Source organism: Macadamia integrifolia, chromosome 14 (assembly GCF_013358625.1).
Source record: "Macadamia integrifolia cultivar HAES 741 chromosome 14, SCU_Mint_v3, whole genome shotgun sequence".
Classification (NCBI taxonomy): Eukaryota; Viridiplantae; Streptophyta; class Magnoliopsida; order Proteales; family Proteaceae; genus Macadamia; species Macadamia integrifolia.
Genome location: NC_056570.1, coordinates 2,767,959 through 2,782,013, shown reverse-complemented (window position 1 = coordinate 2,782,013; position 14,055 = coordinate 2,767,959). Strand labels below are relative to the sequence as shown.

Sequence of the window (14,055 nt, the reverse complement as noted above, 5' to 3'; positions counted from 1 at the left end):
AAGTTGGCGGCACAAGCCAAGATAACACGAATTGTGTTCAACTTAGCAACTAGAGCAAAAATCTCCTGGTAGTCAATCCCATAAGTCTGTGTGAAGCCTTTAGCAACAAGTCTGGCCTTGTACCGATCCACTGTACCATCAGCCTTTTGTTTTACTGTGAAGACCCATTTGTAGCCAATTGTCTTCTTTTGTGAGGGAAGACACCAGATCCCATGTGTCATTCTTCTTCAAAGCTTGCATCTCTTCAACCATAGCTGCCTACCATTGTGAGTTTGCACTCGCTTCATGCCAGGTATGAGGAATAGACACAGAGGAAAGAGAAGACACAAAACTATAGTAGGAAGGAGAGAGTGAGTCATAAGAAACAGTTTTAGCAATAGGATATAAAGTACAAGACCTAATGCCTTTATGAACAGCAATAGGTAACTTAAGAGACTGATCAACAGAAGGAGAAGGAGGATTACCAGGGTCCAAGGGGACAAGATCTAGCTCGAGAGGAGACGACTGGCATGGTAGGGTAGATGCTAAATGTGTAGTGGTCTGACCTTGCTCTCTACGACTATACACACGTATCTCTGGCTGAGGCGCAGTAGGAGAAGTAGGAGTGTCACTCTCCCCCTAAAACGGGATACTAGAAGGGATAACAATTTCAAGAGACGGCGGCACATCTTCCACAATGGAAGGAGACTCCCCCTGAAGAGGTGTCACAGTGTAGTATGATGCAGATTCGTGAAAGACAACATCGATAGTCACAAACCAACGCCGAGTAAGAGGATGAAAACACCGATAGCCTTTCTGAGTAGGAGTATACCCCAGAAAAATGCATCGGAGACAACGAGGATCAAACTTTCCATGAGGATGATGATCGTGGCCATAGCAAACACTGCCAAATACCTTAGGAGGAATAGGGAAAGCAGCAGAACCTTGGAGAAGATCCAGAGGGGAGCGGAAAGCATGGACCCGAGAAGGCATTCAGTTGATAAGAAAGGTAGCAGTGAGAATTGCATCACTCCAATACTTGGGAGGAACATGCATCTGAAACATAAGAGAGCGTGCTACCTCACAAAGGTGACGATTCTTGCGCTCATCAACCCAATTCTGAGCCGAAGTATCCACACAACTAGTCTGATGAATCATCCTATGATCGAAAAGGTAAGCTTGAAAGGACCCTTCAAAGTATTCCCGACCATTGTCGCTTCGAAGGATCTTAATGGTAGCACCGAGCTGAGTCTGAACCATGCGGTGAAACTGCTGAAAGCAATAGAAGGTCTCGCCCATGGTTTGCATCATATAAACCCAAATAGTCCGAGAATGACAATCAATAAAAGAGAAAAACCACTGATAACCATTGACAGACACATAGCGGGATGGACCCCAAATATCATAATGTATCAATGAAAAAGGAGTGGCACTTTTATTTCTAGAAACAGAATAAGTGATTCGAGTTTGTTTGGCCAAAACACATGCCTCACAAAAAAACTGACTCGAATTACAATTTTTAAAGGAAGGAAAAATTGTAGTTAAAATTCCCAAAGGGGAATGTCCCAACTGACGATGCCATTGCAGTAACTCAGAAATGGGAGGTGACGTAGAAGATGTCTGATGAGCCTGACCAAAGACCAATGTCGAGTCATCATCAAGTAGATACAGACCGCTACGTACCCTACCAAAGCCAATTGTTGCCCCTGTCACCAGATCCTAAAAAACACAATGAGATGGGAAAAAGGTGACTTTGCAATTAAGATTGGAAGTAAGACTACTAATGGACAAAAGGTTAGTGGGAAAAGAAGGAACATGCAATACAATAGAAAGGCATAAAGAGGGGGTACAACCAACAAAGCCCTTCCCAAGAATAGTGGAATAAGTCCCATTAGCCAATTTGACCTTACTATTACCAAGACAAGTAGTGTACTGTGAAAAAAGAGACAAGTGGCCTGTCATATGATCAGAAGCCCCAGAGTCTATAATCCAAGGGGTAGAAGGGACAAACATAGTATGACTAAAGGAGATACCTGACCCAGAAGGGGTGGAATGAGCAGAGCTCGCAATGACAGGTGCAGGAGAGTTTGGACGTGTCAAGAGTCGCCAGAGGGCAGTAAGCTCGTCAAATGATAGCGAGGATACTGAGGCGCTAAGAGCAGAGTCAGAGTCAGGGTCAGGGCTCTCAGTATGGTTGGCCTGCCCAGAAGTACCGGCATGACCCTTCCCTCGCCCTTTTCCAGATGCATCACTGGGACGACAATGAAGCTTCCAGCAGTGGTCCTTGGTGTGACGCTCCTTCCCACAGTAATCGCACTTCATTGGAGTCCTAGTAGAGGAGCCACCAGACTGTGGGGCTGCACTAAGGGACTGAGTGCCAGAAATAAGTGCAGATCTCTCAGTAGGAGTGGCAACTTGCTATGGAAGCATAGTGGTACGTCGACTGTCCTCAAGTTGGATCACATCATAGGCTTGATCCAAGGTTGGAAAGGGGTCACGACCCAAAACCTGAGACCGCAATTGATCAAACTCCACATTTAGACCTACCAGAAAGTCATAGACCCTGATTTTGTCCTCTCGCTTCTGAAACTTGGTGACATCTTTAGCGGTGGAAGGAGTATACTCCTCATAGAAATCCAACTCAGTCCATAGTGACCGCAACTCATAGTAGTACTGTGACAGAGTGAGCCCTCTCTGCCTCAGATCACGAATCTTCTGGCGAAGCTTAAAGACCTGAGCATGATTCCCTATCTGGGAATAGATATCTTGGACAGACTTTTAGATCTTCGCAGCAGAGGCAAGAAGGAGATAGCCACACGAAAGATGTGGCAACATGGAGTTGACAAGGAAGGCCATAACCAGAGAGTTAGCACACTCCCACTTGTCAATCTCAGTACCGGTGGTCGGACGCTTCGTGGTTCCAGTGAGGTACCCGTAATGGCCACGGGACTTGATGGAGATGCAGACCGAGCGTGACCACATAAGGTAGTTTGTACCATCAAGCTTGATAGCATAAGGAGGAAAGGTAGGAACAGCCGTGGTGTCTCCACCATTAGATGCAGATGAGATGGTAGTTATGGTTGCTACTTAAGGGGGCTGTGCAAATAGAAGAGACTCTAGCCGGAGATAGAGAAAGCACCAAAATAACCAGAAAAAGCTAGAAAACCCAAAAATCGATAAAGGGTAAAACCCTGAGAAAACGATTTTGGGGATAACTCTAGAATAGAGACCTCAAACGAAGAATTGGTCAGTATATATCACCACAATGATAAGAGGCACCAGTCGCAACAAACATTAAGACGATTGGAGCATCGAGTGGGGAAAAAGCATCCTGGCAATGAAAAAAGTTCACAAGGAGAAAACCCTGAAAAAGTGATGAAAAAAAGTTTCTGGGTCTCTCAAATCATTGTAGAAGAGAGTTTGAGAGCCTAGGGGAAGAATGGGTGGAGGTTAGAAACCCTCTTGGTGGTTTAAGAAGCTCCCACCATGAGAGAGAAGCTGACGAAGAGAGATGGAGGGAGGCGCAGATGAAGGAGGAGCGGGGAGAGAGACAGAGAGAAATGAGAAAGGCAAAGAGATGGAGAAGAGGGAGAACCCTTAGGGTTTCGGATCCTAAGGCTCTGATACCATGTTAAATGGGGTAATGACTTATGTCTAATATGACACCAGCCCTCTTTATTTATAACAATGGAGAGAAGGTTCTAGAAAATTACAAAGATCATTAAACCCCTTAGGGGCCGTTTGGTAACTGACATTTTCCCTAAAACCCATAAAACCCATTATTACAACAATCTTCTTATCCAGGTCATGTTAATGACCTTAATAGAGATGAAGAATTTCAAACGCTTATCTGTTGTATTCACTTTTGTGTTCCTGGTGTGCTTATCAAGCTTGGTATTAATGATAAAAGTTGTGCAAATTTTCTTGTTTATGAATGCTTTTCAGTGGAGCTGGTTCAAATCTGCTAAACCCCCTTGTAATACAGAAAAGGAAGAAATGCTCAAAGAATGGTGAAGAACAGGGCTCCCATGTACATTGCAATGCACCAATAACTCCTTGTTACTTTTATTATCCATTTATTGTTCAAATTTCAAACCAAATGGGCATGCTATATTAGCATATGTAAAGTTATTCAACTTACATATACCGTTGACCTCTATTACTGAATACGGTTGCTGGGCATGCTGAAAAAATGGATGCACGCTAGTTCACTCCTTGTAGTTTTCTTCTCTTTGGAGTGTTCAAGAGAAAACTCCGACGAAGCAGAAGGGAGGACATCGATCCTCCCAAGAATGGCTCAGACAGAGGACAAAGGGACAAGTGAGCTTCCTGCACAATGATAATCTAATCAGATAACAAAGGGATAGTCAGAATCACTACTTCACTTATTTTTCTTTTCTTTTCTTTTCTCTAAATTTGAACCATGTTTCAAGTCCTATTAATACTCAAATCAGGATGAAACTTGTAAGGTGAGATGGTGAAGGGTCCTTTATTACATGGACCCACCCATGTCACCCATTTCCTGCCACATGGCAACTGGTGACTTTACAGAGTTCGCCAACCTTCTTGAATGTTATATCAGCTCTTTCTTCTCTGATTTTTCATTTTCCTATGCTTGAAATTGTTATTTGTTTATACTTCATATTCCTTCTCAAGCTTACCAGTTTCTTTCTATGGACCTCTTTATTTCCTCAGCTTCATTGAATGGGCACACGAAATTTTATCATCCGTCACAGATGATGCTGTTGACCATTTGCAATTACTTGGTGTTGTTGGAGCATTGGCAGCCATTTTCAAGGTGACATTTGATTATTCTTATATTATGATTGTGGGAGTGTTGTATTGCAGGTCCTGATGAATACATGAACACTGATGCTGGCAGGTAGCTTGAAAGTCTGATGTTCAATGATTCATTATGCAAACCTGAATTCTGAGTTTTCACTTTAGAATTAGATGGATTAAGACATCATTGAAGATTTAGAAGGCAAGAAGATGTACAGCTAGATCACGAATGACCTAACCCCAGGCAGGATCTTAAACACAATTAATAAGTTTCAGATTCAAGGAACAAATCTGAAAAATAAACAGCAAATAGAGAAGGGGAAGAAGAAGATAGTTGATAGGGTAGTCTCTCTCAGACTCGGGTCTCTCACTCACGGCCTCTCAACGTTGTTTGACTCTCTCAGTCGCAGCCTCTCTCAAGACAATGGGGATGCACAAAGCAAACTTTCTTTCGTAACTTCAAATCATGGGGAACCTCTTAAGGGTCATTATATTACATGGACATAAAACTTGCCTCACAAGAAGGAACACAAATAGAAACATAATAGAATATGAAACTAAGAAAGTCTCTCTAAAAGAGATCTTCCTTGTACAAGAAGAAATCAAAATAAAAGGAAACAAAGACTTTTGGAAACTCCTAAAACTGGAAACTAAGTTGCTTGTTCTGATTAAAGACAAACTAACTTTTTACTGAAAGAATAAACTAAAAAGAAAACCAATCTTTGGAGGTCTTCTAGAAGTCTCCATTGGTTGCTTGCTGTCGAAGGCAAACCAGAAAATAGAAACTTATATAAACTAAACTAAATTATATCTTAAAATACATGGCTGAAATCACTGTTCACGTGAACAGTTTTTCTTTCTTTCTGAATTTGATTCTCATCCTATTCTTCAGGCTTTTGATGAGCTCCTCTGTGAACTGAAGAAGGACCTCATCTCAGATCTCTGTTTTTATGCAGAAGCTGCAGTGATTTAAACCTGGATGTAGACCTAACCCTGGTGAAGGGAATCGAAGTCTCAAAAGGCAAGAATAGGAATAAGAACTGAATCTAAAATCCTACTCTAAAGTATTGCAGGCCATATTTGGGGTTTTTGGCTTGTGGGGGCCAACTAGGTGGAGTTTTTGGGATTGATTTTTGTATCATTAGGTATGATTTTGTTGAGTAGTATGGGTGGCTAATTTATTTCTTTTTAAATATGTTAGGTAAATTAGAAGTTTTGTTCAGTAGAAATCAAAAATGGCTTTGTGTAGTATTGGCAGTATTATAAGAGGGTTTATAGGCCTTTGGCTCAATTGTTTTCTGGGTTTTGTGGGCAACTATTAGTCTATTACTGGGATTAATGGAATTATTTGCAGCTTCCAAAGTGCCGTTGATATTAAGTAAGTTGCGGGCTGGTGGTTGACACTGGTAGAACTGCAAATTTGTGAATCAAATGAAGCAAATAGCTATCTAAATTCTCTGACCCTATAATTTTAGAGGGGAGTGAAGAAGCAAATAGCCAGTGTATTGATTAATCAATAATAAGAATCATGTGCTCTTCTAAGTAACACCTTACAATGACATAAAATCCCCTACTTACTGCTAATGAGGGGCAATAAAGTAACTAAAATAAAACCAAATTGGACCAGAAGCTCATATGCATTGATTTGTCCCCTATTAGTTTCCTCTATAAAAAATGACCCAAACTAGGCCAATCAAACCTATTGACACTTCTTCAATTTCTTGACCTGCTGCCTCCTAATGCTCTGCTTTATATGAAAACAGAGGACAATTTTGATTTACATCAGTGGTTTTAGTGAGTACCTGCTTTTTATTTTTTTGGGTTAAGACCTACTATATATAGGTCTGTGCCCCAAGCATTAATTTATCCATGGAAGTAGTGATATTTTTTTCAAGCTTCATACTATCGCTATATGGGTTCTTCATGTTATTGCTTTGTGGATTCAGTGCCCACTTTGAAGGTGGATTCCTAGGTGGTATGCCTTCTTTTACTTATTCTCTTCTACTTCCAATTTTCTTTTCATTGTTACAGCTGTCTACTCTAACCATGAAGCCATCCCTTTCTCACCATTGAATCTCCACCAAACTTCCGCCAAATTATTACCATGGCCTGCCCCATCAGCCCTAACCATCACCATTTCGCCCACCACCAAAACCTGTTCCATTTTCAGGATCTTCATTATGGACCCCTTTTCAGCAATTAGAATCATCATCAGCTTCACAAAACCCAAGGTCATAATCTTAACCTGTCCTAATCAGGTCATAATGTGTATCCCTCTGATCAATCCATCTCATCTGCCATGTGTAAAAGACCTCTACTTTTAGGAATCAGAAACTGTGGAGTCTAGACTCTAGACAACATACACAGCCTTTTTTAAGATTATCAACTCTTCTTTATTATCTTTAGGATTTTAAAATTTCATTCAAACAATCCTTCTTTCCTCGCACACTTATGTGAGCCAAAATGACTAGATCCTATGGTATATTTCGACTGTTTCTATATGCCTTATAAATCATGTAAATGGCTATATTTCTCTTCTCCTTTTTCACTTTTGCAATTTAGAGATTTAGTTGGGACTCACACCTCTAGCACCTTTTTAATTGTCATATTTATATTTTTCTTTAACCTTTTCTATTGCAGGCTGGTGGTCGAAATTTTTTGCTTGATCTGGTTCCTGTTGTTTGGAATGACACCTTGATCTTGATAAAATCCAATGCTGCAACTCGAAGTCCCTTACTTCGCAAGTTTCTGGTGAAATTAACTCAGCGGATTGGTCTTACTTGCCTCCCGCATCGTTCTCCATCTTGGCGCTATGTGGTCAGTAAATTTTTCATTATTTGGTTCAATTGGAAGAATTGTGGTTAGATGTCTTGTTTCTTGTATGCTTCTTATGGTATCATCATACACTTTCAATTATCTATATGTTTGAATCTTACCTTGGCATGTTGTCTTAACTTGCTGTTATTCACATAGCATGTGAAACATAGTTGTCATGGCGTCTACGTGTCCCAAGGCATTGGAGGGGGCCTGGACGCAAGGCAACAACCAACAAGGAGTTCGAGGCATCTAAGGTGTTTGGACACCAAGGTGTCATTTTTACAACTATGATATGGAATCCCTATTCTTTTATTTGCAGCAAACATATTTAGAAAAAGTACATATTAAATAAAAAACAGAGGAACAGACCATAAGACCCAAAGGATGCCACTAAACGATTGTCACAATAACCGTGATGCATGAAGAAAAACATTAATTGAAAAACAAAAACACAATTTAAAACATAGTTGTCATGGCACTATGGTGAACCAAGGCAATGGCCAGCTTCCATGGTGCCTAGGTGACACCTAGGAGGGACAAGGTGCCTAAGACGAACACCATACACTTATATTTCATACTTTTCTTTTCCATTAAAGTAGAGGCTGGATTTATTTTGATTAGGTTTATGGATGTAAATATGTCTAAGACAGAGGTATAAAAGAAATAACTGTAAAAATGGGATGAAAATGGAAATATGACAATCATAAAGGGAAAATTATATATAATTATATAATTGAAGGTTTAACATTGATATGTTCAATAAATAAGGCAAAAATAAGGGTTTGATCTTCTTGGTTGCTAATGTTACAAATCTCGCTGATAAAGCTTCAATTTGAGACAAGGAAACAGGTAATCCCTGTAAATAGAAATAGATGGATAGATAGTCCCATCAGTTGGACTGGGGCTGCCCTCCTCTATTCATTATATACCAATTCAATCAGCTTATTACAAGTCCTAATAGAACTAGAAACGCCAAAACATAATAGGAAACTGGCTAACTTAATCAGTCCTAGCTGAACTAGGACTCTCCTACTTAGACTAGGAAAGCTAACTCCTAACATAAAATCAGTCCTAGCTGAACTAGGACTCTCCTAGTCAGACTAGGACAACACCAAGGGAGGAGCCTGCACAATCCGCAGGACTCCTCCTTCCGTCTCTTCTCACGACAGCCTTCTAACAATCCCCAATTTCTTCTTTTACATCTTCCTCTTCTCTCTTTTCCCCCTGGTCTCAGGACCAAGCACCTTGATATTCAAGCAAAGTTGCTTTAACAACTATGGTATTTAGATCAAAATATGTGCTGGTTGGCAACACTTACCTGGGAGATTTGACTGATTTCTTTTTCTTTCTTGTGTTCTGCTTATGATTTTCTTTGGGTTTCTTTTAATTACTGTGTCTCTTTGATCCATTTGTAACCTATTTCATTATCTTAAAGAAATTCTTTCCTATCAATAAAGGAGAAAGAAATAAAATAGATAGTACCCAACACAGCCCATCAGCTTTTCATGCACACCAAGGGATAGGGGAAACATGGCTGTTAAAGCTGGTCTCTTCCTCTCCTTTGACCTTCAATTCCCTAGTGGCCTTACCAATTCTCTTGAGAGGGATACATTGTTGAATTATCACTTGCAGAAAGCACCCATTGAATAGCAAAGAAAAACAAAGCCAGGTCCTATTCCTCCCGATCTTTTAGTTTCTAATGGCTCATCTCCTTTTTTAACAAAACCAGGTCCTTTCCTTGCATACGAACATTCTGTGAGGTGTTTACTACTTAGTAGCTTACTCTGGCTTGCTAGAGGTCTGAGTTATTCCTGATTGATGCATGGCTCTGGGGTTTGTTCACAGTACTTGTTTGTAGGGGCTTCTATTGATCTCTATCTTTCATTCCTGTCTCCCATTTGATGTAATAATTGGAGGTAACTGAAATTGGTGATTAGATGGATCTTTTTTTGGGGATTGATGAGCATTTGTTTCACATTTAGGAGGTTAGGTATTCTATATATCAACCGATTAAATACTTTATAAATTTTCTTTTGGAGTTGCTTCAACTGTTATTAATATCTGTCTTTAACTGTTCAGAGTTTTTCTACTGCTGATCATAACTAAAATTTTAAATTATATTGATTCTCTCTCTGCTTGAGAGGCTTTTTGGAATTATGCATATAATGAATTCAGCTAGATATTGGTATAGAGATGTTCAGAAATCACAATTGAGAATACTAGACCAGAATAGCTTTTGATGGCATTGTTTTGTTGAACCATTTACTTTTCATGCAGGGAAAAAGCCGTTCACTGGGAGAGAATATTTCAGTTTCAGAAAATATTACGGACAAACATGATCGATGTGGTCATTATCCGAATGTGGACTCCTGGAACTCAAATCAAAATGCAAGTTGCATGCAAGAAGACGATATGGATGTTCCAGAAACTGTAGAGGAGATTATTGAGGTGCTGCTGTCAGGATTGAGAGATACAGTATGTGGAACAGATTAGACTCCGTAGTTTCTGTGTTTGTACTATCAGATAGAAGTAAAAATATAATTCAAACTTTGGATTCATTCCTTTGTTTAAGCCTTAAGGAATATGAGATACTTGCTTATGTGCATGTGAATGATTGACTGGTAGTAAATAACAGTTGTTGTTTAATTTCCTAGGCTTCTAAGATTATTCTGGGTCTTTGAAGAGTGGGAACAGAGTTCTGTCTAAATTTCAGACCAAAATACAAACTAATAGAGAAGTTATGGACATATGACTCATTAGTTAATAGTTATAGAACCAGGGGTACTGCTGCTTCATTCTCAAAAGCTCGTGAATGATGAAAGATCATGAAGCCATCTTTCCTGTCAACTGGGAACTGGCTGGAGACTTGCGCAATAGAAAATTCTAGCGCATTACGCAGTAGTACAATTCCAAATCCATTTTTTAAACCCCAGTTTTACAAACACAAAGCCACATTCCAACTAAATAAGACCTGCTACATGGATCCATGCAAAGACAAAATATTAACAATATAATATAAAAACAGAACACATCAGCACAACAACACATCAATAAAAACCCCTAAATGCGGTTAGTTACATGGATCCTTGCCCTCCAAACGGCTCTATCTGATGTCATACTTGGGACAAGACCTAGATTATGCATGTCATTCCTCAGTCCTCACAACATCCCCTATGGCCATTTAGGCCTGCTCCTAGCTCTTTTAGCTCCTTCAATCTGAATCAGATTACTCCTCCTTACTGGAGCGTCCCAGGGCCTTCGCTGAACATGGACATACGCATACCACCTCAAACGACTTACTCAGAGCTTATCATGTATCGGGGCATCTCCCAATCAACTCTAATATAGTCATTCCTTACTTTATCCTTCCTTGTTTTGCCGCACATCAATCTCAACATCCTCATCTCTGCTACACTTAGCTTATCTATGTGATGCTTTTTAACTGCCCAACATTCCGCCCCATACATCATTGCCTGTCGTGCGACTGTCCTGTCTAATTTTTCTTCAAACTTTAAAGGAATATGTTGATCACACAACACTTTGAATGCTCCTCTTCACTTCATCCATCTCACTTTAATTCTCTATGAAAAATCATCCTCTATATCACTAGTTAAACCCTATTTTTATCAACAGTTAATCTGAAGTCTAGACATTTCAACTCTAATTTAGACCTGATGCCTAGGCATAATTAAGATGGATGTGCAGCAAAACTAGGAAGGATAAAGTAAGAAATAAACATATTAGAGCTGATATGGGAGTTTCCCCAATCAATGGTACGCAATGAGAAAGTCCTTAGAGGTAGTATGGCCATATTCAATGGAGGCTTGGGTATGCTCCATTAAGGAGAGGAGTGATCTGATTCAGATTGAAGGAGCTAAAAGTGCTAGGGGCCTAAAATGGCCATAGGGGATGTTTTGAGGAATGACATGCATATTCTAGGTCTTGTCCCAAGTATAACTTCAGATAGAGCTGTTTAGAGGGCAAGGATCCATGTAGCTGATCCCATTTAGTTGAGATTTTCCTAATCTTCTGGTGTTTTATTTATTTACTTATTTTTAATTATTATTTACGGATCCATGTAGCCGACCCCATTAAGTTGGGATAAGGGTTGAGTTTGTTGTATCTAGCCAGAACTAAAGCCACAAGGCTAGTTATCAGTCCTCATTAGACCTAAGCCTATATTCAACTAATATATCTTCCCTCAGCGATCCTACTTTATTGTTGGGGGTGATTAGTGCATAAATATTTGTCGTCAGGGTCTTTTTTTGATTGTTGTGTATCAGGTTACTGTACTGCCTTGGCTGTGGGTTATTCTGTTTGATTGTCATGATAGAGTACAATGAGGTTTTCTCTTTGTATTTGAGCTGTTCCCTTTACTCATGGTCTTTTTCCCTTATCTATTTTATTTTGTTTTCTTTTCTCTCCCTGTCGTTCTCCCTTCTTACTTACAAATTACTTTAAAAAAAAGTTGTGGTTGTATAAGTGCTCGTAAGTTAATGAAAACTTCCCAGCCTGATAGATTCCTTCTTCATTCATGCTGTTATTTCCCATTTCAAACACATCATGATTGTTGGGTGCAGGATACGGTTGTCCGCTGGTCTGCAGCAAAAGGTTTAGGTCGCATAACTTCACGTTTGACATCTGAACTTGCAGATGAAGTCCTATCATCAGTATTGGAGCTTTTCTCTCCAGTTGAGGTTTGATGGCTCCTTCTCGACTACTGTTTCTTGTCATATGATGTCCTTTGAAATGACTTGCTCTAGAGAATTTTAAAAACTGGGAAGTTGGGAATTTTTTTTTGTTATCTATTAAATGTGGCTGCAATTTTTTGGAATTAGTTTTCCGTTGATATAGCATATGATTTTGAACAGGGTGATGGTTCATGGCATGGAGGTTGCTTAGCATTAGCTGAATTGGCCCGTAGAGGTTTGCTGTTACCTAGTAGTCTTCCTAAAGTTGTTCCATTTATTATAAAGGTAAGTCAGGTTTTTTGCTCCCTAAACTTCGGGTTAATTATAAATTTTGAATGTAGCGTATTACCAAATGCCACTCTACTACTACCTAAGCTCATGGATGCTCATCTATAGCTACAATTTGTTGTGTTACAGTAGTAAGTTTGACAACCATGAAACCAAAAAATGGAACCCAGTGGTATGTATTAAGACCTAATTTGGTGCTGATGTCTGACCAAGGCTAGGCACAGCTTGTATTGAATGACACCAGAAGTAAAAGCTCCTTCATTGATCAATATGGCAGGAAAAAGACTGCTATGAAATTCCTACTGCACCTTTTGGGTTCAGATCCAACATACTCATATGTCATTCTTCTAGGATTGAACTGTAGGCAGTTGTGGACTTCTTTCCTTTCCCAATTAGGTTTTTCATATTTATTTTCTAAATATTCAGACATTTAACACTTGAAAGGTTAAATAAACATTTTAAGCTTGTTTAATGCTTTTGACCTGACATTATACTAATCACAGTTTGTCTAAGCAGGCACTACATTATGACATTCGTAGAGGTCCACATAGTGTTGGATCCCATGTACGTGATGCTGCTGCCTATGTTTGTTGGGCATTTGGCCGCGCATACTATCACTCGGACATGAAAGACATTTTGGAGCAGCTTGCTCCCCATCTTTTGATGGTGGCCTGTTACGACCGTGAGGTGGACAACTTTTTCATGTCCCATATTTGTCCCACCTCTTCTTTTGTCGTCTGCTAAATGTTCCTTAGAAATCTCATTTCAGTTACTATCTGTTATCTTTGGGAATTGAGAGTCACTGAAGTTCATGTGTATGATTCTCAGGTCAATTGTCGAAGAGCAGCTGCAGCTGCTTTTCAGGAAAATGTTGGAAGACAGGGGAGTTATCCAAATGGAATTGACATAGTCAATGCGGCAGACTATTTTTCACTTTCCTCACGAGTAAATTCCTATCTTAATGTTGCTGCATGCATTGCTCGGTATGAGGGGTACCTTAATCCTTTTGTGGAAGAATTGCTGTTCAACAAAATCTGTCATTGGGTATGCTTCTAATCAGAACCTTTTTGTTCCATTTGTTCTCCCAAATGGATCTCTTAGAAAATGGATTTTTGAGCTTGCTGAGTATCTTTCTGAGCTTCTTTTTTTTGATAATTGTACTTAATTTGCAGCCATAATAATATTTTATGCTTTTGTAATGGAAAATTTGTGGAAATTTGTGCATCAGTGCAATATGGAATCACATCTAATATCTCTGCTCTTACAAAGGAAATGCATTCCTGGGACATCATCTAGGTCTTGCTGTTCCCTGTTCAGCCTCATCCTCATGATCAGCCATGCCAATTGATGTCCTTGTCTTCAAATATAAAGAACCACCCACGTGCAAAGCCTAAAAACTAGATGTATCTGATCACATGTGCAAATTTCCAAGTATCACCTTCCTAGAAGTAATCCAAGTATTTGCTGAAGCCTATCCCCACCCCACCGCCCCACACCA

At 39.7% G+C, this 14,055-nt stretch overlaps 1 protein-coding gene across 3 annotated transcripts in view; it reads left to right on the top strand.

Annotated features, from left to right (window-relative positions):
- The window catches only part of LOC122061570 (tubulin-folding cofactor D), a 33,638-nt gene that overhangs the window by 6,349 nt on the left and 13,234 nt on the right, over positions 1-14,055 (top strand). For all 3 annotated transcript variants that reach the window (XR_006134681.1, XM_042624898.1, XM_042624899.1), the window contains exons 3-9: positions 4,675-4,777; positions 7,402-7,578; positions 9,856-10,053; positions 12,159-12,275; positions 12,450-12,554; positions 13,074-13,244; positions 13,386-13,601. Coding sequence is in view for 2 of the 3 variants with exons in the window: in XM_042624898.1 (XP_042480832.1) it covers positions 4,675-4,777; positions 7,402-7,578; positions 9,856-10,053; positions 12,159-12,275; positions 12,450-12,554; positions 13,074-13,244; positions 13,386-13,601 (1,087 nt within the window). In the remaining variant the exon portion in view is untranslated. The remainder of the gene's footprint in view (positions 1-4,674; positions 4,778-7,401; positions 7,579-9,855; positions 10,054-12,158; positions 12,276-12,449; positions 12,555-13,073; positions 13,245-13,385; positions 13,602-14,055) is intronic.